The sequence below is a fragment of the Meriones unguiculatus genome, chromosome 2 (genome assembly GCF_030254825.1).
Source record: "Meriones unguiculatus strain TT.TT164.6M chromosome 2, Bangor_MerUng_6.1, whole genome shotgun sequence".
Lineage (NCBI taxonomy): Eukaryota > Metazoa > Chordata > Mammalia > Rodentia > Muridae > Meriones > Meriones unguiculatus.
Genome location: NC_083350.1, coordinates 84791566 through 84817880, shown reverse-complemented (window position 1 = coordinate 84817880; position 26315 = coordinate 84791566). Strand labels below are relative to the sequence as shown.

The window sequence follows — 26315 nt, the reverse complement described above, 5'->3', positions numbered from 1 at the left end:
AAATGCATATGGAGGGCACAAGCCAACCTTGGCTGTTCGTTAGGAGTCAGGAGTTTGCTAAGCTAAGCTGACTGGCCAACCTCCAGTTGTTGGAGCTACAAGCTTACACCATTATGCCTAGCTTTTGCTATTTGGATTCTTGGGGGCAAGAGAGACGATTGTCAGTGCCAAAAGGCCCAGCAAGACAAAGCCTGAAAAATCACTTTTATTAGCAAAGTGGTGCCATTGGCAACGTTAACAGAAGTGTCAGGTCAACACTCCAGTGAGCAAGGGATCAGAAGGGAATCTGAAGTGAGAGCCATTGGACAAGAATGGCTAGGAAGTGGAAGTCGGAGGCCTAAGGAGGGGCTTGTGTGTTCTACCTTATTTCTGTGAGCGTAGGTTTAGACACGTTTTTAATGGCTTTCCAGAGGAGAGATTATAATCAACTATTTATGATTCTAACAACAAAAAAATGCAAAATGTATTGATCACCTATGGAGGGGTGTTGGAATGAGTCATAATGATGCCTAAACCAAAGAGAATCATGAGATACTTTGGAGAAAAAAAATACGGAAAAAAAAATATGGAAAGATTGAAGTAGGTCTTCTGACTTGAGAGCAAGTATTTCTTACAAAAACTTTGTAGCTTATTAACAAGAAAGGATGCTGTGGATTGGAGCACAGTCTCTAAGGCACTTACAGATCCAGGACACAGTCAGAAATGGCTCACATCCGCTCATCCAAAGTGTACCGACTTGAGCTTTAGGTTTAAAGAGAGGAGGCTTGGAAGCTCAGGAGAGGTTTCTGTAATGAAGTGGGCTTGGTCAAAATGTGATCTGGTCGATCTCAGTTCTGGTGGCTTAAAGCAGTTGTTTCTGTCTGCTTCACAGGTGATGGTTGCCCCTCCTCTAAGCTTCAGCCTCTGTCCTAAGTCATTCCTGAGCTGGCTTTCCTGGAGGTTCCTCTTGGCGGGGAGTTTCAGTTGCTTAGATACAGAATGAAGGCAGAGATGGCAGTTTGTCATCTGCTTGGTTACATTGTGGGTCCAAGTGAGGAATTAATGCTTTTGGACAAAAGCAGCTTCTAAGGCTTGTGACACTGACTTACACATCTTGAACCCTGCTTAAGTGTCTTGAGGGGCAGAATTGCTGGGTTGTAAGGAACATGCATCTGTCAGGTTCCCTAAGGAGGCCACACCGGTTCAAGAACAGCAGTGTGTGAAGTTTGTCCTCATGTTTAATGTTAAATTAGAATAAGAAATAGCCGTTTTGTGCCATTTTTGTGTTCTCCAGATTGCGTGTAGGAATGTGTTCATTTCTATTATTTAACGTCCTTTATGTGAAGTGCCATCTGGTAGATTTTCGCTGTTTTTGATGCTACAGAGATTTATTCCCCTCCCCCATTTTGCTTATTTACAAAAAGATTCACAGAATGCCTCGTCCTACCATGTCTCTCACTGTGATCCAATGCCTTCTTCCTCCTTCAACCCTTTTTGGCTTGGCTGCCCAGACAGCAGAATCTAAATTCAAGGCTCAGGTGTGGAAGCAAGTGTGATCTAGTTTTCCCTTCTGTTCTGTTATGGGAGGATTTCTCTACTGCTTGTTTAAAATGCTGCTTCCTAAGCCCAGTCCTTATGATTTCTAACCGGAATCTCTGAGGTGGTACCCAAGCATTGGCATTTTAAAAGTTCATGTTTAAAAAAAACAGAGGTTCATGTCAGAATAGCCTCAATTAGAAAATCACCACATTCTTTGTAATTTTAATTTAATCTGCATTGCAGTTCTTCCAGTAAAAGTAAGTGGTTATTCAAATTACATCATTGTTATTTAAAAAAATCCTTTTTATCCGTTGAGAAATACACTGTAGCTAAACTGAGTGAGATGTTTGAATAAAGTTTGGCTCCAGACTTTAAGCTCTTGTTTTTGTATTACATTGGACATTTGGATCATTGAGCTTAAATTAGTATATTCCATAATTATCATTAGCATGTCTTCTAGGCTCATGAGTGTGCCATAGTGGGTAGATGGAGGGAAAGCTGAAGTCAGACAGATCGACTCTTCTCTTGACTATCTATCGTAAGGTCACATGAATGCTGTCCGGAGTCATTAGCAGGTCTTTTTTTTTTTTTTTTTTGTAGGTTTTTTACCAACATCTGTATTTGGCTCTAAGCGATGTATTTAACTCAGTAGATTGGAATGTGTGGACTCATTTGTGAGATGCCTGTTTTCAAGGACCATTAGCATCTGAGAGCATCACTGAGATCAGATCTGTTGTTTGCCTTCCTGATGGATGAGTGCAAGCTTAGGCCTCATTCAGCTTCTTAGATGCGGTAATTAAGTTTGAGAAAAGCAATGAGTTATGAATTGCAGTTGGAAACTCATTTGAGAAAAGCACAACGGTTGTCCTCTCCTCTCATTATTGTTTCTGTCTACTTATAAGCATTTCAATAAAATGCTTATAGACAGGTGTTTACTATAACTGGCCCCTAGTGAATAAGATGTGCGGCCCACGCGTTCCCTCGCTGATGCCTCCTGTTACATGATTGTGCCATGCAACATAGATAAGGGAGTGGGGGAGGGGAAGGTGGAAAGGAGTGAGGGATCAGATGATTGGACATGCAAACAGGCAGACGGACAGATAGGGACAGAGCCATGGGGGTGGAGAAAGACAGGGGGAGGGAGAGAGGGCAAGATAAGAGAAGATGAGAGAGAGAAGCTGGATGCCAGGCGGGTCCTTTTTATCTGGCACACACTCGGCGGTGGTGGCAGGTGAGGACATAAGCGTTGCTAGACCCTAAAGGCAGGCTGGTGAGATAGCCTTTGCACTCACACCTAGTGTTAGGAGGAGCCGTGTTCAGGACTGCATGGGTGTGTTTGTCCTGAAATATAACTAAAGGAGTGAGCGCTCGGTGCTTGTATTTCAGATGTTTGCTTTTGAGCAGGGAGCCAGTTCGTTCATCCAGTTAAGTTAACTCTGCAAATATTGGCTGGACACAAACTGCATCCTTCAGAGGCTGAAAGAAAGACTCTCAAATGAGCCTGTGTCTTCTCCTCAGTTGTAAATACCTGTACTGAAGACCACAGGTGGTATTTAAATAAGGAGAAAATTCTTTCTTCAGTGGCTTCGGAGCCTTGCCTTGGGAGGCCTCTGGTGTGTTTAGTTGTGTAGCAAGCATGAGATACCTTCTTGCTACTTTTTGGTAGGAAGTGTGAATTTAATTTTCTACTTGGGTTTGATATGGTTTGGTTTTCAAAGCATATTTAGATGGGTCCCCTGCTCGTTGTTCAGGTGGGTATGATAGAAGGAACCCGTAAACTCTGGCTTTCTTTTTTTAAGATTTTATTTAGATGAGAGCAGTTTTAAGCTCACATCAAATTAAGAGGAAAGGATAAGAGATTTTCCAGAAGCTCCTGCTTTGTGCATGCAGAGCCTGCCCTAGTGTCAGCCTCCCCTAACAGAGTGGTCCAGTGAATGAAGCTACATTGCTGCATCATCATCCCCCAGAGCCCATGGTTTACATGAAGGCTCCTTTGGGTTTGGACAGAGTCACTGTCCAGAAAATCCTCTACTCCCTGTTTATTCATTCTTCCCTCTCCCCAGCTGCTGGTGCTCATGAGGCACTAGCTCTGCCTCTATAGTTTTGTCTTTTCTTGGAGTATCTTGTAGCAGATAGAATGCAGTCCTCTTGCTCTGCGGGCTACTTTCTCCTGGTAGTATGCATTGACGTTATCTGTAGGTCTTCGAGGGCTTGATAATTCATTTCTTTTTAGTGTTGCATGCTAGTGCATTGTCTCAATTCCCACGGTGTGTCTTCGCTTACCATTCCCACACTAAAAGACATTTGAATTGCTTATAAGATTTAACAATTATGTATCCCAGCTGTAGCTCCCTCCCTCATTCCCTCCCAATCCCACCCTCCCTCCCTCAACTCCTCCCTGCCCCTTTCCAAGTAATATTAAGTATTTTAATATTAAAAAAATAAATATTAATAAAAAAGAAATAACTTGCTATATAGCAAAAAAAAAAAAAAAAAAAAAGGAAAGGAAATTATTCTGATTCTGAAAGATCCACAGTACAGGAATCAGGATTGAATGACTACCTTGAAGTTCTAAGGAATATCCTGCAGATGTACTTTACTCTTAATTGAAAACAAAAATTAAATAATTTTATTTAAAAAAAAGATTTAACAGTTATGAATAGAGTTGCTAAAAACAGCCTGTAAACATGTCTGTTGTTTTATGTGGACAGACGTTTTTGACCCCTTTGATAAGGATCAAAAGGCACACTTGATGGGTTAGGCGGTTTTGACCCCTTTGATAAGGATCAAAAGGCATACTTGATGGGTTAGGCGGTTTTGACCCCTTTGATAAGGATCAAAAGGCATACTTGATGGGTTAGGCGGTTTTGACCCCTTTGATAAGGATCAAAAGGCATACTTGATGGGTTAGGCGGTTTTGACCCCTTTGATAAGGATCAAAAGGCACACTTGATGGGTTAGGCGGCACTATATGTGTGTCTGCTTCTGTAGGGAGTACTTGCCTCACATGTCCAAAGCCTGGGTCTGACCACCACCACTACAAGTAAACAAACAAAATTAAACCAAAGAAATCTTTGGGTTGTGTTTATTGATTTGTTATTGTCATTATTATCATCATAATTATTAATGTGTTTGAAATACATTCGGTTATTTGTTTACGTCAAGGTCTCACCATGTAACCCAAGCTGGCCTAAAACTCAACATCTTCCCGCCTCAGCCTCCCAAATTCACAGATTGCAGGCGTGTGTTACCATGTCCAGCCATACTTGTTATGGGTTATAAACTGCCTTGGTTCTAGGATTATGATATATACCACAGTACCCAGAGGTAGGTCATTGGTGTTTCTAATTTCAGGCCATCCTGGGGTTATGTTATGTTTCACTAAAGAGAATATCAATAGGCAGGAAGGTGAAGAAATAGGTTTGCTCTTTACATTTTTATGCCTTTTAAATACCATTTGGTATCTTCACAATTTTAAAATAATTGCCACTTTTTCTCTTCTTATGCTTTTGGATTCTTATGCTTTTGGATTCTTTTCTCTCTTTCATCAACCATTGTTTTTTGTTTTGCTTTGTTTTTGTTTTTTAAAATTAAAGTATGGGCCAAGTGTCATGGCACGCATCTAAGTACTTGTGAGTTATAGGCAGGTGTATATCTGTGATTTCAAGGCCAGCCTGGTCTACCTAAAATGTCAAAGAATCTCACTGTAACACAGTAACTAATTTCATTTGATGGCTTAATATTTAAGCCCTGATTGAGCATACGTCTCTCCCATGCAAGCATGTCCTTGCAAAGGCAGCCACTGTGACCTGAGAGAAGCTTTTCCGTTTCTGTAACTGAGAAACGTGTAGCATACCAACTTAAACTTTCAAGATCTCATTTAAACAGTCTGTCAGAATTTCCTAGAAGTAGTCTTGACTTTAGAAACTGATTCAAAGAACTAATCATTTATTTTTCCAGTTATATTTTATGAAGCTTTGTTGACCTATATACGGGTTATAGGATAAGAGGGGGGAGGGAGATTAAACAGATTAGTCAGCTGTCACTCCTAAAAATATCAGTTGATTTTGTCTTCTTAATCACATAACTGTACCCTTCTGTCTGCTCAGGGCAGACTGACTCTAAGGAAAATGCTAAAGAGTGCATTTTCTATTTTTCTACATTTGAATATAAACTAGACAAGCACCCTTCCCAGTATTCTAGAATTCCCTGAATCTCCAGCACATTTTAACCCCAGAATAAAACTTCAGAATCATTATCCAGTGATATGTCTTGTGATTGTTGATTTAATATGAAGTTATAAACTTTTAGTTATTTCTTATACATCCTGCTGTGCTGTAAAAGTTAATTCAGGCTAAACAATATGAGTAAGATATGAGATAGTAGAGAGCATAGTTGACTAAAGGGAACGGATCAAAGAGAAAGATAGAAACGTAAAATAATGACAGATCTATCGATTTCGTTTAGCTATACTTAAATACATAGTCGCAGTGATGATTGTTAAGGCTAACAGCAAATCCCTTTATAAGTAAACAGTTCCATGTAACAGACAGTTCCTGTGAAAGAGGCAGGACCCACAGCTCCCATGTAGCAAACAGTCCCCATGTAACACACAACTCCCGGGTATCAGTTCCCATGTAACAGACAGTCCCTCTTGTTAACAATAGTCCCCATGTGACTTGCACCATCAGTGACTGGTTCATTTCTGCAGCATCTGGTCAGCAGCATTAGGTTCTCTTGAAAAGCAGAATTATGATTGGAGTTGTGCTGGCTACTAGGGCAGTGGCTTTTAGACCATTCTATGGGAGAGCAAAGTGACTTTGCTTATAAGAAAGGATTTAATCATAACTAAACAGATATTTGCAACTACTAACCAGCCTAATAGTAGAAGCATAATAAAATTCCGTCCGGGCATCCTTGAAATTGTGTCTGATTTTTTTAAGGACGGAAACCTTACCAGGTTGGGAAGTATTGAGGATGGCTCAAAAATCTCTCCTGTCAGTGGGAGAGCCTGTATGCTCCTCTTGTCTGCCCAGCTCATCCTGCCGCCTTAGGGTAATGACCAACCCTCTGTCTTCCTTCATCAGTGAAACAGATACCAAGAACTTGTCCAACACTGTTTCTTCTGCCTTGCTGTGAGGAGGGCAAGTTCTTTCTATCAAAGGAGAGGAACTATTGAAGCAAGTAGTGTCCCGGTTGTCTAGAAAATGAGGGCCCAGAAAAAAGCAAACAAAAGGGAACGGCGAGCAGCCTGTGGAGCGCAGGCTTCTTTGGTTGCTCATGGATTGTGTAGGTCAGGCAGTCTTGAAGGAAAGAAGATTTACTGAGAACAAACATTTCTGCTAAAGAGTAACTGAGAGGCAGTCTGGGTGTTGGTAGGGATTTCTAGAAGCATCTACAGCCCTGATGGTCTAACACAGGGGTAAGGGGGAAATTGGTGGTCTCCTCAGGGAGGACAGCTTTGAGAGGTTCAGCACGGGACTTTAGGGAGGCAGAAGTTAAAAGAATAGGCAATAGAATTTTATAAGTTCTGCTCCCTTGGCATGGGTTTAATTTTACCACCTACGAGGTAGTATAGAAAAGTCATTTTTTACATTAATTGGGTCACTGTAAAAAAATAAATTTTAAAATGGAGTTTTTAACAGAATGGAAAATAGGAATATTATTGAAGCTAGTAGGAATATTATTGAAGCTAGGTGTCAGACTTTAATTATCAAGTCTCATTATTAAAATAAACTTTCCATGGGAACTTTAAAATTACTTTTGATATTCAAAGTACTTAATCTTTCATGTTTCATACAGTTACATATAATTTATTTTTTGAGTAAACTCAACAATATAAAAGAACCTTACTTTAATGGTCGTATAGGAGACCATAACTTTAAATTCTTTTGTTTCTTGTAGTGTTTCCCATAAATCAGTCATTTCTTATTCAGTGCAGTGATTTGTCCACAGTAAAACAGTGCTCTGGAGTTTAGGTTTGGGACTAGTCTAGGAGGGTTTATGCTGTGTTTGGGAGTGACTCATGTTCATAAAACCGTGGACTTAGGCTCAAGTGTTTGAGGGATTTTGTTTTGATTTGTCTGGTTTTATGGAGTGGCTTCCCTGTTCGCAGATAGGACTCTACACTCACACAGAAGTTAGCCAGCTCGTGGAAGGTGACTCAGTTCTGAGCAGCAGCCAAAGCAACGGCACTAGTCTGTATCCATAAGTTTCTGCTGTGTGTGTGTGTGTGTGTGTGTGTGTCTGGGGACTGGGGATTGAACCCTGGTCCATAAACACAGAAGCCCCAGCTCGTAGTTGTTTTAATTGTTTAGATAAGGTCTTCCTGAGTTGCTTGGGCTGATCTTGAACTCATTCTGTTTTCCAGGCAGACCATCCTCCTGCCTCAGCTTCCCACAGAGGTAGGGTTACAGAGTCTACCATGCCTACCAACATGATTTGTCTATAACATTTTAAACATTTCACTCCATTTTAGACTCAAGAAACCAGATGAGAGCTGACTTTTGTAAATGTCAAGAAATAGAGCAAAGCTTAGTGGCTTTGGCCTCAAACAAGATCTGCAAAGCTGAGAGGTGGGCTATGGTGGCTGGGCATGTACCTAGCCTCTGTGAGGCCCTGACTAGTCCACAGAACCAGATAAGAAGTGTTGGGGGGGTGCAGGACAAGGGAAGAGGAAGAAGACTGTTCTTTCACAAGCTCAGTCTTCCTAAGAATTTCATTAGTGCTTTAGAGTTAACACTAAGCTAAGCAGGCCACTTTGTGTGTGTGTATGTGCACGCATAATGTATGTTTGCTTTATATATTTCATTTCAATAGATCTCTAGAGGCACCTCAGTAAGATCCCTAAAGGTACCCAGTGATAATAAGAAGAGAATGCTTAGGATACTGTTGGCCACCATGTCCTAGCAAGGCTTCTTCCATGTCTCACTCCGCTGGGGTTGGGAAGAGGGCTTTGGTGCGCTGCTTTTATTAGGAAGCACATCCAGCTCTGTGTTTGTGCCAGGTGCTTTGCAAGATGCTTAGAAGAGGAGTGACATGTCATCAAGCAACGAGCAGTGCTCCCATCTAGAGGCAATGCCCACGCACTCTTATAACCTGGGTTCAGCACGAGTCACTGTCAGCAAGAGTGACCACAGTGCAGTGTCTTGAGAAACAGAAGCAGTGTGTGTCCTGATGGGGAATGCAGAGCAGCACCCGTGACTGCGGAGTGGCCTGGGAAGGCTTCCTTAACCTTGACCAGCCCCACGGCTGGAGGCTGGCCTAGCGCCCTCCCAGGTTCCCACCTCACGGTGAACAGCCTCAGTGTTCAGAAAGATTTATAACTCTTATCTGAGATTTATCAGCTGACTCCAGTGTGTCTGACCTCTTGCTACAGAATCTGAAGAAGTCCTTTATAATTTCCAGACTTTTCTTCTCTGATTCCAGTTTTGAAAACTTACCTTGACACGCCCTCAAGCATTTCTATTGCTGTACTGCACTCCTGTGTGGGGCTGGGATTTGGGTAGTAGGAGAGGCTTGAGCTAAGGTCTCACCTAGCAGCCCAGGCCTACCACTTGCTATGAGCCTCCTGCATGTGTCCAGTTCCTTTGTTGCTTCTTGGACCATTTCAGAGACTGTGTTTAAGATACAAAGATACCAGTTTGTATTGTTACAAAACAGTGCACACACATTCATGTTAACGTTACAGAACTTATACATACATGTAGTGCATGGACATATATGAGCACATATGTAAAGTCTGAGACAAAGGCTTCTAAGCATCCCAACCTTAAGTGCTTTTTATTTCCGCTTAATTGCTGTGACTTGTTTGTTTGTTTGTTTGTTTGAGACAGGGTTTCTGTATGAAGCCCTGGCTATCCTGGAACTTGCTTGGTAGACCAGGCCGACCTGGAACTCAGACATCCTCCTGCCTCTGCCTCCTGGGTGCTGGGATTAATGGTGTGCACCACCACCACCTGCCTCCTTATTCTTTTTCTTAAATACTATTTTCTCTTTCCTTGTCTGTCTCAAGTACTTTTCTTATGTAGGCATCATAGTGGCCAGTTTTCTGAAATCTAGGAAGTCTTCTAACATACCCTACTTTGTCTTCATATCCCTTTTTAAAGTAAATATCCAGATTTTAAGTCTCAAGGCGGTTTTCCTGCTCTTCCAACATGGTTTTCATTGTAAATGAAATTCAGGTCATAATCTAAGCCTTCTCCTTTGTTCCCAATGAGATTTTTCTTTGAAATATTTAGAATTTTCTTAAAATCCTAAATTTCATAAATTCAAGTGTGGTGCAATTTTCATAAAATTGTATCAAAATGTAATCATAGTCAGCTTTTTTTTTTTTTGGACTCCCTGCTTGGAGCACGCTTTCTCTTGCCGTAGGATGCCCATCACCTTTGGCTTAGTTCGCCGTATCTGTCCCTTGTGCTTGTCTTCAGCCCAGGCTTCTGGTTCAGGCCACTTGTGTGTGCTTTGCACTCCTTGGCTTGTCTGTTTGCACCCTCAGAGTTGTCTTTGGCTTCACCTTCTGTAGCATCTAATTATTTTTAGTGATCATGTTTTAATTTTTAGTTTCCAGGACCTTTGTGTTTTGCTCTTGTTTTTAGTGGACTTTTGTTTTAACTCTTTCCTCCTCTCTCTCAGAATTCCACACGGGGTTCTTATTGTTTTAATGTTGCTCAGAAAGTTGAATTATTACTCATTTTTTTCTATGGTTTATTTCTTAGTCTCATGTCTCTTCATTGTGAATTCAGCCCATAAATATCTCACTATGTTTTAGTAGTTAACACAGGCTAGTGATCAAGCCCCCAACAAGTAGCCTTTGGGAGACACTTAAAATCCAAAAATTGTGACAGTAATCATTGCAAAACTGAGGTTGATAACAGTATGTGAACTTTAAAAGTGTGGTTTTGCTGTTGCTAAATTAGCAACATTTCAAATGCTGCTTTCTGTTTATTGATTTTAAAATAGATAAATTGACAGCACTTTGTTTTCAAATGCCACTCGTTAGTGGCTCAACATGAGTTGCTCCTACCTGTGGGGACCAAGCTTTATCTCCCTGGCAGTTGTGCTCCAGCCATGCTGCCCATGACTCGGCATGGCTCTGAATTTCTGCAGAATGCAGGCTGCACTGGAGTGCTGCAGGTGTGTTGTGAAGTGGGTGCCTGGTTTGTGAACTATTGAGGCAGAACTGAGTTAATTAGGGGTTTTGTAGCTAAAGCACTTATTAGCATCCCACAAAGCCAGCTTTGAGCTAAAAGCCTGCATTTTAGGTTGGCAGTTAGCCACATGACCTTATTCTAGTACCCAGTTACCCCTTTTCATCTTTTCAGGCGCCCTTTACCGTGAATAAACATGACATAGAGCATTACTGTCACCAGTGCTCTGGAAGAAGTTTCAGGAAGCCATGGTTATATGACTTAGGAAATACCTGTGCTAGAGCTTTCTCTGAGACATGCGCAGTGCCTAGCTCCAGGAGATGGCTTTATGGAAGGATGGCATCGAGACTCTTGGACTCTGACATGTAGACTCTGTGTTTACATGGGAGCCCGTAACCTGCTGTCCAAGGCCCCTGAGCATCTACAAGTTAGTTCCAGAACAAAAGTTTTGTTGTGTGAAAGTAAATCATTAGTAATTTTAATATTGGGGTTTTCATATGTAATGCCAGAAAATTTCTCTAATTGTACAGTTCTACCACTAATAGATTCTTAAGCATAGCGACACAGAGAAGTGTTACTTTGTCCTGGGAATTTGGAATTTGAAGTCAAACTGTTCATTACCCTAGATGTTAGATGTTCTTTGTATCCAATATATGTATATTTAATATATTTTTTGTTGTGTTTTCATTTAATGTAATTTCAGTTAATGTTCACAGACGCACATAGACACACACGTTTTCATTTATTGTTCATAAAACAATATTTGACCTCCTGGGAAGCCAACTTGGGAAGATTGAGTGTTTCTGTCTTGCTTGTAGGATGGGTGCTGCCGACAACATATACAAAGGCCGCAGTACCTTTATGGAGGAACTGACAGACACAGCGGAAATAATCAGGAAAGCAACCCCACAGTCCTTGGTTATCCTGGACGAGCTGGGAAGAGGGACGAGCACTCATGATGGAATCGCCATTGCCTATGCTACCCTGGAGTATTTCATCAGAGATGTAAGGCTCCACCACATCTTCAGAAACGTATTAACTGACACTGCTTGAAGCTGGTTCATTTATAATAGCTTATGTTTAACTATAAGATAATTGAGTTGAGCTGATTCAAGACCTGTTTAGTCTGTCGCCTCACTTCTGAGGTGAGATGTAACATGTGTTCTGTTGGTTGCTGATTAACTATAGTCCTATGCCTTTATATAATACCTTCATGTACGTGCAGGGAGTGTCCATGTTTGTGGGTATGCACATGGAAACTAGAAGTCAGCCTCAGGTGTTTTCCACAGAAGCTGTCTACCTTATGTTTTGAATCAGGGCCTCACCTGGGACTTGGAGCAGGCCTTAGAAGCTAGGCTGACAGGCCGGTGAGCTCCAGGGGTCCTCCCGTCCCCACCTCTCTAGGAATGAGAATACAAATTCACACTACCACACCTACCTTTCCACAAGAGTGGCAAGCACTTCATTGCCTGTGTCACTGAATTAAATAGCTAGGTGAGGCTCTAGTTTTTGTTCAAACATTTATTAGGATAACATAGATAATAATATCATTTTTGTCTCCCTTTAAAAGAAATACCTTTTTCACTTAAAAAAAAAAAACCACACCTCTTGTTTGAAAAAAGATGCATCTTGATACATATGGTAGAGGTTTGGTAAAGTTCCGTACACACCAGCAGCACCTTTTAGCTTCTGCTTAACCTTGAGAGGAAGCCACGGCAGAACCGAGTCTGCCGTCCATGAGCTCTAGTTCATAACTTCTGTGTTACACTGTCTCCTCAATGAGCCGAGTCTGCCGTCCATGAGCTCTAGTTTATAACTTCTTCCGTGATACACTGTCTCCTCAATGAGCTGAGTCTGCCATCCATGAGCTCTAGTTCATAACTTCTTCTGTGTTACACTGTCTCCTCAATGAGTGACTGTCATTGCTGACACAGGTTTCGAGAGTGATATGGCTGGAGATTCAGTCTTTGCCTCAGCTGTGGCGGGGCGGCCAGGGGGGCAGCACAGGGCTGCACAGGGCTGCAGGTTCCCCCTGTGGCTCACACACAGGTGCTGACAGTTAGCTTAGGCAGCCTTCTACTTCTTCTGTGGGCCTATTGGGAATCCCTAACGGAGTTGTGCCAGACTTCCTCAAAGAAAGCAGTTCAGGAGACACAGAGAGATCGGGAATGCCTGGGTTCATGGGTGCATGGCTGCACCCTGCAGCATGCCCCTTCCACCAGCGAGCAGGCTCGGTGTTCTCTTGAGTCTCTGGAGCGAGCTGGGAAGGACCGTCTTGACAACGCTTCACCAGCATGGCTCAGCTTCTCTGTATGTAGCTTCTCTTTGGTGTCTTTACTCAGAGTTGCGGAGCGTTGGCTGAGTCTATTTTTAAACATTTTTGTTAAATTTTGCCCAAGTATTTGAGAGGTACTTGTATAAATGATACTTTGTTGTTGTTTTTTTATTTCAACTTCTACTTTATAATTTAATTTAATTTTCTATTTTTTAATTTAATAGTAAAACAGTTGACTTTTATGTGTTAATCACATTGTGAGTGCCATAAAAGACGAAAAAGGAAATGAAAAAGCATTTTTTTTTAATACTTAAGAAAATATATGGCTAGGCAGTGGTGGCACACACCTTTAAGCCCAGCACAGGTACATCTCTGTAAGTTTGAGGCCAGCCTGGTCTACAGAGTGAGTTCCAGGCCAGCCAAGGTTACACAGAGAAACCCTGTCTTGAGAAACAGAAAACAAAACAAAACAAAAACCAGCCATATGAGTCATATTCTATGATAACAAATTTCTTATGTATAAATTTTATTCTGGTTACATAGGAAACTGATTTTATTACAATGTAGACTCTTAAATATGTAGGGATGCTATCTGCAGCTAATTCTCAGATGCCCAAGTCTGAGCCTGTTGCTCAGTGGCAGAGCACTTGCCTGGTACGTGGAAGCTCTCTGCATGCAGTTGCCAGCATTGAAGGAGGGAAAGATGATTCATGAAAACGTGCGTGTGCATGTGTGTGTGTGCATGTGTGTATATACGCATGCATGTACTTCATAGGAAAGAAATGTGAAAAATTATTAACTGGTTGCCTAAACTAAGAGTATATGGTGCTTTTTCCCTTTTTTCTTGCCGCTTTTATGAAGATTTGGACTTTTAAAGTTAAGATGTTTTAACTAAAACAATACTCTATATCTTCCTGTTTTAGGTCAAATCCTTAACCCTCTTCGTCACCCACTATCCACCAGTTTGTGAGCTAGAAAAATGTTACCCAGAGGAGGTTGGGAATTACCACATGGGATTCTTGGTCAATGAGGATGAAAGCAAGCAGGAGTCAGGTATGAGATCCCTTGCAGTAGCAACAAGGTTCCTGGCTTTCAGTTTGGTAACGCGAAGTTTATAGGAATATGAACAAACTTATGAATAAGTTTAGGAATGCGAGCATATTGCTTATTAGTAATAGAAACTGTGTCTGTTGTAAAGAATACTTGCCAAGATTCATTTTTCTATGCTTTGAGTCATGCAGAGTGTCCATTTGTTTGTTGCTAACTCAGAGACCTCTGTTCTTCCTTCATCTCTGTTTAAATGGTGACCCTTTTTCCAGAAGGAGCAGTTCCTCTTGGTCTCCTACACTTTTCCTTGGTTCTTATCCTAGGTAAGACAATCAAGTGCAGAGGCTCTTTAGCCACCTTTAAAGTGTCCACTCCCTCCCTGGTGTCATTTAACACCAACTACCTGCTACAGGATACCTGCCGTATCCTATAGTGGCGATGTATTTTTCTTATTATTTATTGGTAATAAAAGTGAATCTCAGATGTGTAAAGTGGCTTGGCCCTGTCAGCCCCTTGGGTGGAAGATCCATATATTTTGCTTTCCTAGCTTTTCCAGTACTGTTGGCATCAGAGGATGATATCTTTCTCAAAAAGAACACCATTAGCTTACAGTAATAAATTCAAGTGCCAACTAAGCTCCAGAATATTTCCCGCTCAGTAGCCATTTTCTCAAGCTGCCAGCCTGTGGTAGTTTGCACAGGTGGTGTGCTGTAATGGAAAATCCATTGTCCAAGACACGCTAGACTCCAGATTTAAAATTTAAAGAGTAGTAAGGACAGAACATAAAAAGAAACCAGGCAGATGGCCCAAATAAAAGGAAATATTGGGCTTGAGGTAAGTGTAGTTGAGCAACTACTGCCTCACCACTCTGAGCCCTGAGAACACGTCACAGCTTTTCTGCTTCTTATTAATCTGCATCCAGCATGACAGGAAGACGCTTGCAGGTGAAACCCACGGGGACAAACAACAGTTCTGCAGCAGGGAGGCCCTGAGGCGGGGCTGCTCAGAGTTCGCGAACCCCCTGCCAACCTGCAGCAGAACCCCATTCCCCGGAGTGTCTGACTTTTTATTATATTGATTTAAACTCTATTTGTGAACATAATTCTTAGAGTTGAGTGATGCTGAAGGCCCTGCTTGAGGCCAAGTTAGCACTCTTTCCTCCACTTCTGCTGTGCTTCTGAATGTTGCATGTAGTTGCCACTTCATGGCACCTTATATTAGTGATCTCATTGTGTTAGTTGGGACCTCGGCCTCCCCTTTTCTGTCCTGACATCATTGTTCACATTTCCCCCCTCGTGCATGCTTATTTTAGCTGCCACTGCCGTGGCAGTATGCCCTCTCCTTAGACATGCACTTAACTCTTTTCTAGGTTCTAAGAATCAAGACTGCCATATTTTTATTTCTCCATTCTGTTGTTTGCTTTGAGTCTATAGCTGAATCCTCCTTTGCCTCTTGGGAGCTTTGAAAACAGCCTCTGTAAACCATGCCAATGTAACTGACCCTCTTGTTCCCTCTGGAGTCCTTCTTGCTGGAGCCCTTTGTCATTCTTCTCCCCGTTGCTGCCTGGGCCCACTGCACATCTGCAGTCCTGAGGCCGCTTCTTTGGTCCCCTTGCTTTCTGTTCTAATGTTTGACTTCCAGTGACAGTACTTGATCACAGTGGATCAAACAGCAAGGGTATAAAGTGTCTGTAACATCTCAGTATAGCCCCAGCTCCTAACCTTTGCAATTGTCTGGCTCTCTGTCTTTCTGTCTGCTGGTCCTTCCACAGGCCACTGCGAAGATGGCTATAGCTCTTTCTGATATTGCCTTACAGTGTCCAAAGCTAGAACAGGAGCTAGCATTTTCTGAGACTTTTATCGATTTTTTTCTTATTTTGCTTTTGGTGCAGGGTGTTGAACCCTAGGCTTTGTTTATGCTGAGCGTGTGCCTTACCACTGAGCTAAGTCTGTTCCTTCCTATAACTTTCTTAGAGCAAGGAACTTGTTTCCAGGTGCCTGCTGGCATCTCAGTCTCATTTTCAGAGTTGATTTGCATCTAAGTGAGAATGGCAGAAATAACTTTGTCTCAATAACTAGTATTCACTCTTAGAGCTAGATGTGAGGACATTGTCTTGATTAATGGACAAGAGTTAACTCCTTATAATACAAAGGTTTTCTTAGAAGTGGAATAGATTTGGGGTAGGTCACTACTAATATCGGTGAAACAAGGTAAAATGTTCTAGGCCCATGTATCAAGGGGTGTGTGGTAGCTGAAGCCATGGATCAGCAGCCGGGAAGCCAGCTGTGAAATCCTAGGCAAAACTGGGTGTTGTATTGAATGCTTATACCCTGGTTCTGTGGAGGTGAAGGCACGAAGATCTTTTCAAAGTCGTCCTTAGCTACTTGGCCAGTTCAAAGCAGTTTGGGCTACATGAGACCCTGTGTCAAGGGGTAAAACAGACATAACATCTGATTTTATCCATCTCTAAACGTCTATAAAGCTATACAAACACCAACAGCAGCTTCAGAAAGAACTTGATCAGGAGTTGGTGTGATAACTCAGAATGTAAAAGCACTTACTTCCAAGCCTGATCCTGAGAGACCCACTTTGTGGAGGAAAAAAACTGACTTCCAAACGTTGTCTTCTGACCTATACACCCTTTGTGTCATGCATGCAGTATCCCCCTCAACAAAATTTTTTTAATGGAAATTATTTGGTCATACATACCTCTTCAGTAACATTCTTGAGAAATTTGGCTTTAAATTAGAAATTTGCTAACCTTCTTTACAATAGAATTATTATATTCATAGACTAATAGTGGTTAGTTTTTAAAATATCTCCTAAGAAAGGGGTGCAGCTTGTAAACTAAGAACTGACTAAGAGCCTTATGGGAAGATATAGAACAGCGGGTTGTTTCCATTCCTCTCCTCCCACCTGCCTCCATGTTTCCATCACAGACATATAGGTGTGCGTACAGCCCACCAGGAAGGTACAGGCTTGAGGCAAAGCATAGCTACAAAAAGAGAACCCTAGGTAGCTGTGGAGAGTGACCGTGTTCCTTACCTTATGTCATGGAAGCAATCATAGTGCTGAAATGGAGACCAGCGTATGGTGTTAGGCTCCCCCTGTTCATGCTAACGCATGATAATAATGTGTTCAAGGTTCAGGGTAATATATCATGCAGTTGATTATAGCTGTGTTGTGCTTTAAAAGCATTGTAGAAAATATGCACAAAGACGATATGAACTATAGTTCCAGGTCCTGAGGAGCTGAACCACAGCGTCACTTGAGTCAAAAGTCTGTGGTGACCAGGTAACACAGTCAAACCTGTCTTAAAATATGTAAAGACTAGGGGCTGGAGAAATGGCTTAGGGGCTGAGAGCACTGGCTGCTTTTCCAAAGGACCCAGGTTCAAATCCCAGCACCTACATGGCAGTTCATAACTGTCTGTAATTCCATAACTGTCTCACATAGACATACATGAGGCAGAACACCAATATAAATAAAATGTAATATATACATATAAAGACTGACAGAACCACTGTTACAGCTGTCTCTATTGTTTATATTAGCACACATATCTATATATCATACGTATCTCCACATATGCTACATAGTGTATGTAAAGGCAAAAATCACAGCTCCTGGAAAGTGTGCCATTTCTAAGGAGGGTGCTTTGCTACTTACCAGGCTGTCCGCTCATGCTGGCCAGCAGCAGCTTGACAGATGTGTGTACAAACAGATGAATGAATTTTGCCTTGCTTAAGAAAGACCAGCATGGAAACTAGATTAGCTTGGAATGAGCCAGGACTATTTTTTTGTCTTAAAATGAGAGATTTGCATTTTTGATGTTCCCTTGCCTCTTCAGCTCGTGCGAATTGAAAGGTAACAGAAGGCCATTGGGTCTCTAGACTCAGGTCTTCTATGCTCACCCTCTCCTCAGCTGCTCTTTGTGTTCCCTCTCTCATTTGGAGGTAGAAAGTATTCTTAGGCTTTTTTTATAGACATCTGGGGCTGTGGCATTCTTCTCACCCCCTACTTCTAGCAAGTCTCCCGAGAAAGCTATTATTTGTCTGCTACTGAATTCTTAGAGGAGGTATATTCCTGTTGTCCTGTTGTGTTCAGTCTCTTGGCTTTTATCATCAATATCATACTCTTTCAAAGCATGCACACTTGACAAATAACAGAATATGTGAGGGAAGGCTCTTGGTAAATTTACAGCATGTGTGAGGGTCACAGAAACCATCACAGATCTGGTCCATCTGGGACCAGATATGATGCGATATTTAGTTTTTGTTTTAAAGCTGTATGAGCCTGTGGTGCTTTGGGTTCTAAAAAATGGACCTGTATGAAACCCTGTCTTTATATTGTACCTGAGGATTAAAAGTTTCAAATTTGTGTGTGTGTGTGTGTGTGTGTGTGTGTGTGTGTGTGTCAGAGCTTGGAGGCTGGGATTGTCCTTTGGAATCACCTCAGCTGGGAGGTAGAGGACAAGGCCTCTGTATTTTTCTGTCACTATTAGTTTATAGTACTTTGCAAACAATGTGCAGCAGCTTGTTATCTTAATACATCAGCTTAATATTAAAAAAAAAATGTCCATCTCTGTGTGTTAGACATCAAGGGGACTTAGCTGAACACATGTGAGCTTCGACCGGAAGGCAGTTATTTATGGTTCAGCCAGGGTATCCTGCTTCCTAACCCTCTTCTGGTACAGGATCAGCTTGATGTTGGCAAACCACGGTCCTCCACTGACTGTTGATGGATGACAGGTTTCCACACGGGCCTTTTTACACGGCAGCCCTCAGCATGGCAGCCGGCTTTCTTTGGAGCAAGCAAGAAAGAAAGGGAGCCCAAGATGGAGTATGCAGTGTTTTCTGATCTACTCTCCACAGTGTCATATTTTGTCCATTAGAAATGAGTCACTGTGTTCATCTCATACTCAAGGGGAGGAAATGACAGAGGCATGAGTGCTATCTGATGGTTTCAGGCCAGTAACCTTCCTTACAGCTACGGAAATAAAGCCTTAGTTCCAAGTGGCGCCTGCAAAGCAGTGCCCACATCCGTTTGCGCAGCTCCTCTAACCAGAATGTACCTGTTACTCGACCTGTGGGACACGTAATGGCCTCTAAGAAGAGCCATGGCACTGCACACGCTCCTGAACCATTCTCCTTTAATACCTAAGCTCCGCTCAGATTTACAGTCACTCAGTGTTCAAGACTATGTTAAATGAGCCAAGCCACGTAAGAGCAAAGCATCTGCAAAACGGTATCTCTTTCCTAAATCAATCAAGTCAATAAAGCAAGCTACGGGTAGATAGAAAACTGCGTTCAGATTGTGCACCTTAACAGAGGCCAGGGGTAGGGGCTGCGATCTTCTTTTTCATCTGCTTGCCTTGCCTTTCAGGTGTGGTTTTGATCTTTTTTTTTTTTCCTCCTTTATTTTCTAGGCAACATGGAACAGGTGCCAGATTCTGTCACTTTTCTCTATCAGATAACCAGAGGAATTGCAGCAAGAAGTTATGGGCTGAACGTGGCAAAGCTAGCAGACATACCTGGAGAAGTCTTAAAGAAAGCGGCTCATAAGTCAAAAGAGCTGGAAGGCTTGGTCACTCTGAGAAGGTCGGAATGCCTTTGTTTTGTTTGTTTCCTAGTGGAACCTTACACGCTGTCTGAGGCAGAGGGCGGTCCTGTGGGTGAACACTCGGAGCCTATCTGGAGTAGAGCCTCTCTGGGTTTCCTTTCCACCAGAGGAGAGCAGCTCGGGGCAAGTGCGGATGAACTCGGTTCGTGTTTGTGTCTGTTTTTAGAGAATTCACTCCGCACTCGCCAGCTCTTCAGCCACCGAGGAACCACAGTCCCGTCACTGAGATCCACATCAGTGCTCAGGGCTGCAGCAGAGCTTCTCTAGGCCTCATCAGTGATAAAGAGCTTTCACAATTAAGAATTCCAGCAGGGACCAGTAAAAATGCCTCCGTGGGTAAAGGAGTTTGCCGCCAGACCTGGCTGATTCTGGGGAGCCATGTGGTAGAAAGAAGACCAAAAAAAATAAAAAGAAGAAAAATTACAGAATTCTGTGAGCACATGGGGGCTGGAGACACGGCTCAGAATGCTTGCTGCTCTCCAGGGGACCCAAGTTCAGTTCCCAGCACCTACAGCAGGTGCTCACAACTGTCTGTCACTCTAGTCCCAGGAGACCCAGTGTATCTGGCCTCGGTTAGCACCTTCACAGACACGCATGCACATAAACTCATGCAGACACATATTCGTGCACAGAAGTAAGAATAAATAAATTAATCTTGGAAAAACATAAATTCTCTCAGGATATGAATACAAATTGTAGTACATAGCCATCCCATCATATCCATTTGTCATGTGTTTCTGACTTGTATGTGATGATTGGAATCTGGCTTCCTCTACCTTCTCTGTACTCTCCTCATCTCCACCATTGATGCCAATGCTTGACAGCTAGACAGTGTATAGTCAGTTCATGAACCAATGTGTTTTGGTTTTTGTTTTTTTCCCGAGACAGGGTTTCTCTGTGTAGCTGTGGTTGTCCCGGACTCCCTTTGTAGACCAGGCTGGGAATAAAGGTGTGCACCACCATGCCTGGCAGTTTAAGAGCCAATCTTAATATACCTACAGGGAGATGCCACCAGGAAAGCGTTCTGAGAACAAATGGCTGTGTACGGCCTCTTCTTTCTTAAACAAGCAGGGGACAGCCTGAGTTCCCTCAGGGAGCTGCGGTCCTTGTTCATAACCACCAGACCATAAAGAAACCATTTTTTTTTTTGGAAGTTGGCAGCAGATTACCAGTAGTCCCTCAACACCCTAACGATAATACTTAGCTCTGAGAATCATTACCAAGTTTCAGAATTAAAATGTTGCTGAGCACAGTGTACACACCTGTCATTACAGTACGCAGGAGTTCCAGGCCAGCTTATCTATTTAGTAAGCTCCAGGACATCCCGGGTTACATAGTGAGACCCCATCTTTAAAAACAAACAAACAAAATGTTAATATCTATGGGGCTGGAGAGGTGGCTTTTCCCAGAACCCACAGGTGACTCATAGTTGCCTATAACTCTAGTTCCAGGAAATCTGGTGTTGTCTTCCCACCTCTGAAGGCTACTGCCTGCATACTGTGCACATACAGACAGCTAGGCACATACACAAATACATGAAATAAAAATCTCACTGTCTGTAATCCGTGAAGTGAAGCAGCAGCCTGCAGCTTGCATGCTGTGTAGGTTGCATGCAGCTTCTCTACCTCAGTTTCCCTCCACAGCAGCTCTGTGTAGATGCCAACCTGGAATGGTGGGCAGTGATGAACGAAGCCCAGCACTGTAGTGAGTAAGTGAGGCATGGCCTCCTCCGTTGGCACTGTCCTCTAGGTCACCTCTGCAGCAACACACCAGACGCAAGGGCAGCGTCATTAGTTTCAGCCTGTTTCTGTTACAAGGCAATTTAATATAAAAATTTTCTAGACGAGCTTATTGATAGGAGCTCAAAGCCTAAACCTTAACCTTTTGCAAAATTCAAAGACAGCTGTAATCTTCGTTGTCATCTGATCATTTTTCCTGAAAGAAACAAGAACAAACTGCTGCGTCAAAGGATTTTGCTGCTCGTGATGGCCCACCCATTTAATCCCAGCACTCTGGAGGCAGAGGCAGGTGGATCTCTGTGAGGCTCACTTAGTCTACATTGTGATTTCCAAACCAGCCAGGGCTACATAGTGAAACTGTCTCAAAAAGAAAAGGAGGGGGGGCACATACAAGCTGGCAATAAAATGGTTTCTGTTTGTCGTAGTTGTTGCTCCTGTAGCCTCAAAAGGTGAAGTGAGAAATTCAGAAAGCTCACAGGTTATAATAGACATTCATTTTTCCAACTAATATGTGGCCTTTTAAATCTATAGAGCTGTCTTGTTAAGGCGGGGTATTAAATTAGGACGGACCATTTCAGATCTGGAGAGGTGACTCAGTGGTTAAGAGCACTGGCTGCTCTTTCAGAGGACCTAGGTTCAATTCCCAGCACCTTTATGGCAGCTCACAACCATCTGTCACTCCAGTTCCAAGGGTTCCGACCCTCTCTTCTGGCCTCTGAGGGCACTAATCATACATATGGAACATAAACATGCATGCCAGCAAAACACACATACACGTAAATAAAACTACCCCCCCCCAATGCTTTTTGAAGGTAGAATACTTCATGGTGTATTAGGACCGTGTGTGTCCTTTTCTTATTCATCAAAAGTGTTTTCACATCAGTGCTCTTTGTCAGATCAAAGAAACAGCGCAGTACAGTAGTTAAAAACTACTTGCACACTCAGCACGTACAGAAAGGATTTTGTACAGTCATCTGTAGCTTCCTGGGCGTCTTTGGACACAGATGGTGTCTGTGGACGCAGACAGCCTCTGGCAGAGTCATGTGCCCCTCCCTGCAGGCTGGATTTTAGAAGACAATCATGCTATTTTGGTCTTTAATGCCACTGTAGCCCTGGACTGCAGGACACTGCCACAGCTTTCTGTCCACACAGCCTCTGCTGTCCCAAATGAGTAGGCTTTCCGCTGCTCCTATGAGACGACCCCCACTATCAGTTCAGTTTCCATAATGATAATACTTTATTTTTTTTCTCCAGGAAAATACTCAAGTATTTTGCTGACTTATGGATGACACATAATGTAAAGGACCTGCACACATGGACAAACAACCTGGAAATGGAGGAAATACAGACTTCTCTCCCATGTTAAAATGAAAACTACACATTGACGCAATATGGAGAGCTGAAGACACAAAAGAACTTTCTGGTAGCAACTGTCTGTGACATAAGCACAGGTGATGAGCATAGTCCTCCTGTTGGAACAGATTTCCTCCTCTAAAGGGAGCTTTCGGCCATCAGAAATTCTCCTAGTAAATTCCATACAAAAGCGGACTCTTCTAAGTGAAGCCTAAAATGGTGGCCCTGAGTGCCTGCATAGTCAGAGGGGCGCATGCATTTCAGTTCAGACGACTGGCAGCAGGGCAGCCCGACAGGAATCTACTTTCACGAGAACTTCCGAATTTTAGAATGCCAGCTATTTGTTCGTGTGGACGTAAGCATTTTTACGCAAAGTAGAATCATGAAACTTCTAGAAACCAGAACACAGGAAAGGACAAGGCCGAATGAAATGTGAAGAGCTAAAATGTCAAGATTTTAAACATCATAAAGGTTGTTGAATAAAATTATTTTGTCATTCATTTAAATAAAAAATATGTAATGAATACTTGCTCAAAATTTATGGTGTGTTTTATTGAATTTTGTTTTCTAGAGAATAGTTCTTTTTTAAATTTTTTTTTATTTTGAGACAAGGTTGCACTATGTAGCTTTGGCTGACCTGGAACTCGCAATATAGACCAGGCTGACCCTGAACTCACAGAGCTCCAGCTGCCTCTGCCTCCTGAGCTCTGGTATTAGAGACCTGTGCCACCACACCCTGCTGTTTTTATTTTCAGCTGGGGAAGGTCCTCAGAGCTGACCCCTGTCCCTCTGACTGCGCTGTTAGCCAGCGTAGAGCTGTCCTCTTAGAGCTGATCTTGAGGCTTTTTGGATTCATAGACACCCTACCTCCTTGAAAGCTTCAGGGGACAGACACCAGACTGTGTCCCTGGGTTTTTTACAGCACTTACAATCTGGCTTCTCATATCCATGTGCTCTTTCTGTAACTGTCATCCTGCAGAAGGGTTCTTTCCTGCCCACCCATTTGTTATTCCTGCTCGGTTAAATTTCATTCCTGTCCTCGACAGACATAGCTTTAATTCCTCCTGGCTTGTTGCCTTACAGTGGCCACACAGTGACGCACTTGGAGTGCTCTGCTGCTTAGGCTCCTGGGCGGCTCCACTGAGTATGTTACTGGCATGCACTTCCATTTTACCCGTCTAGAGTGTGCCGCTCAGTGGGTGAGTCTTTGTGTAGGTGTATATCTGTCAGTGTCGACAGTTCTAATCATCCCAAGTGGCATCCTTGTGCCCACTGACAGTCGTTCTCTGTAGAACCCCAGTACAGGACAACCACTGATCCACACAATGCCCTGCAGACTGGCCTCTTCCGGGTGCCTCTAAAAGGCTTGACATAGCTTGTGGTCTTCTGTGTCTGTGTCCCAGGAAGTCATTCCTATTCATTGTTGGAGCACTTACCATTCTGTTCCAAACTCATGTTTTACTTAACCTTCACTGGCTGAGGTACATTGGGTTATTCCATTCTAGCTTTGGAATAATCCTAGGAATGGCTTTATATGTGACAAAACAGTATAATTTAGAATCCCCTCATTTGCGAACAATTAGTCACTGTCACCATTGTTACAGTGACTTAAATTTATAATGACTTGTTCCATCTCTCCTCTGCTTTAAAGGTTAGGAGAACACATGACGTGCTATAGATCCCAACAAATATCATTAAAGTAGAAAAGAATATAAAAATTTAAAAGTTCCAAGTCAGAAGCTCAGTAAGAAGAATGTTCCTTGTCATCAAGGTAGCTTTTCACTGATGTCCTAAGATCTTTACAGAAGTGGGTCATATTTTTAAAAAAGACAAGATCTTTTCATCTGACAGTTTGTCCTTTGAACTTGTCGTGTAAGGGGTGGTCATGGAGCTGCTGAAACAGTGCCTACTGTGTGAATACCTGAGAAAGGCTAGATCAAATCCAATATGGCCTTACCAATTAATGCTGACCTTTAATGAGTCCCAAGATCAATTGTCATTACTGCTGTGCTGTGTAATCATAAAAGTGCCACTTGGTGCTTCTCACGGGGAGCGTGGGATGAATTAGCACCATCTGTGGCTCCTCCATGGGACATTGTCGCTCTGCATGTGAGGCTGTGAGTATTACTGACCTGGGGAAGTGGTACAGTTGGGAGTTGATCACTCTGGCTTGCCTGGGACCTCCTGGCCCCCACCTGCCTTTGTTAAATGCCTCAGATAAATAACTCACAATGGCTCTATTTGGAATTGCAAATTGTAAGGTTACCCCAGTTATAGTCGGTGCTTTGTGGTACAGCCATTGACATGACAAGTCTCAAATGCCATCTTTAAGAATCTGTTTTCCCTTATTCACTGGGTGCGCTCAGGTTCCTCACAGAGGCATGTCTGTCAGTTGCCTTTGTCCATTCTGGGGAAGTTCTTGGTATTGTGGCATTTAGAAACTGCACGTTCACTAATTGCCATTAGTTTTATCACCTAGTTCATCTAAAAGCTGAATCCCCAAAATAACTTGTGACCTGCCCCGTTTTCATGAAATCAGGTGGAGAAGATGCACTACTACTACTTGATGATGTGAGATGCAGGCAAGGCTGTCTTCAGGCAGAAATACTGCATTTCCTGATTGTTTTGCCCTTTATTCAAGTGCTGTACTCCACTGGCTTTGGTGGTTTCATTCATATTCTGTCCCTCTTTCTTCCTCCCTTTCTTGCTTCTCTCTCTTTCTTCCTTCCCCTCTTCCTCTTTTTCCTTTTCTCTCCTCCATCCTTCTATCCCTCCCTTTCCTTTTACATTTACAATATTTTTATTAATAATTTGTTCTTAGACAACTTCATATGTGTTAGCTTGCATTTTAATCCCTCTTATTCTCTCACCTCTTATTTCCTGTCCTTCCCAATCTACTTCTCCCTCACAAATCTCTTTGCTGCACTATTAGTTTTGTGTTGTGACCCACTGAGCTTTATTTTTGAACTCATACACTACATTTTGATCATTTTTCTCTCCCATTCCTCCCAGATCCTCCCTTCCTGCACAACTTTGTTTTTTTTCTCCCTCTCCTTAGAACAAACAGGAAACAAAAAAAATAACAAGAAGCACACACAAAAATGGAAAGCAAAATAAACAAGCAAAAGACCAATAAGAAAAAAAAAGGCTAAACAAAGCAAAATGAGGCACACACATACACCCAAAAAAGTCTACAAAAGTCTACCGTTGAAGTAGTTTCGTGTTGGCCATGAGGCCTGGGCATGAAGCTTACCGTGTGATCAGAGTATCGATTCTCCTTCTGTCTTGAACCCATGCTGAAAGGGTTAGGCTAACTTTGTAACCTATATGTCTTTTAAAGCCTATAGTTTTGAGTTTTAGGTCCAGGTTAAGCTAAAGCTTCTTAGTACCTTTCCAGAGAGTAAAGGAATGTGACCCTATCTGTGAGGACAGATATAAAAAAAAAAAAGGGCAAGCAAGCAATGACCTTCACTCAGCAAAAGAATGACCAGACCCTTGTCCTTGAGATAGCGTTTCTTAGCAACAAACCTAGACTTCTTCTGAGTAGCTTTTGACCTCCAGCCAAGAGCCCACAGCCCTAATCTTCAAGGATGAGCTAACCATCCCCACCTT

The 26315-nt window shown here is 42.5% G+C and overlaps 1 protein-coding gene across 5 annotated transcripts in view; it reads left to right on the top strand.

Moving 5' to 3' along the window:
- Msh3 (mutS homolog 3) overlaps positions 1-23240 on the top strand; it is a 148770-nt gene extending 125530 nt beyond the window's left edge. For all 5 annotated transcript variants that reach the window (XM_060377772.1, XM_060377771.1, XM_060377775.1 and 2 more), the window contains 4 exons: positions 11486-11672; positions 13866-13995; positions 19418-19589; positions 22605-23240. In XM_060377772.1, coding sequence (XP_060233755.1) covers positions 11486-11672; positions 13866-13995; positions 19418-19589; positions 22605-22716 — 601 coding nt within the window. In that variant the 3' untranslated portion in view covers positions 22717-23240. The remainder of the gene's footprint in view (positions 1-11485; positions 11673-13865; positions 13996-19417; positions 19590-22604) is intronic.
- The last annotated feature ends 3075 nt before the right edge of the window (positions 23241-26315 follow it).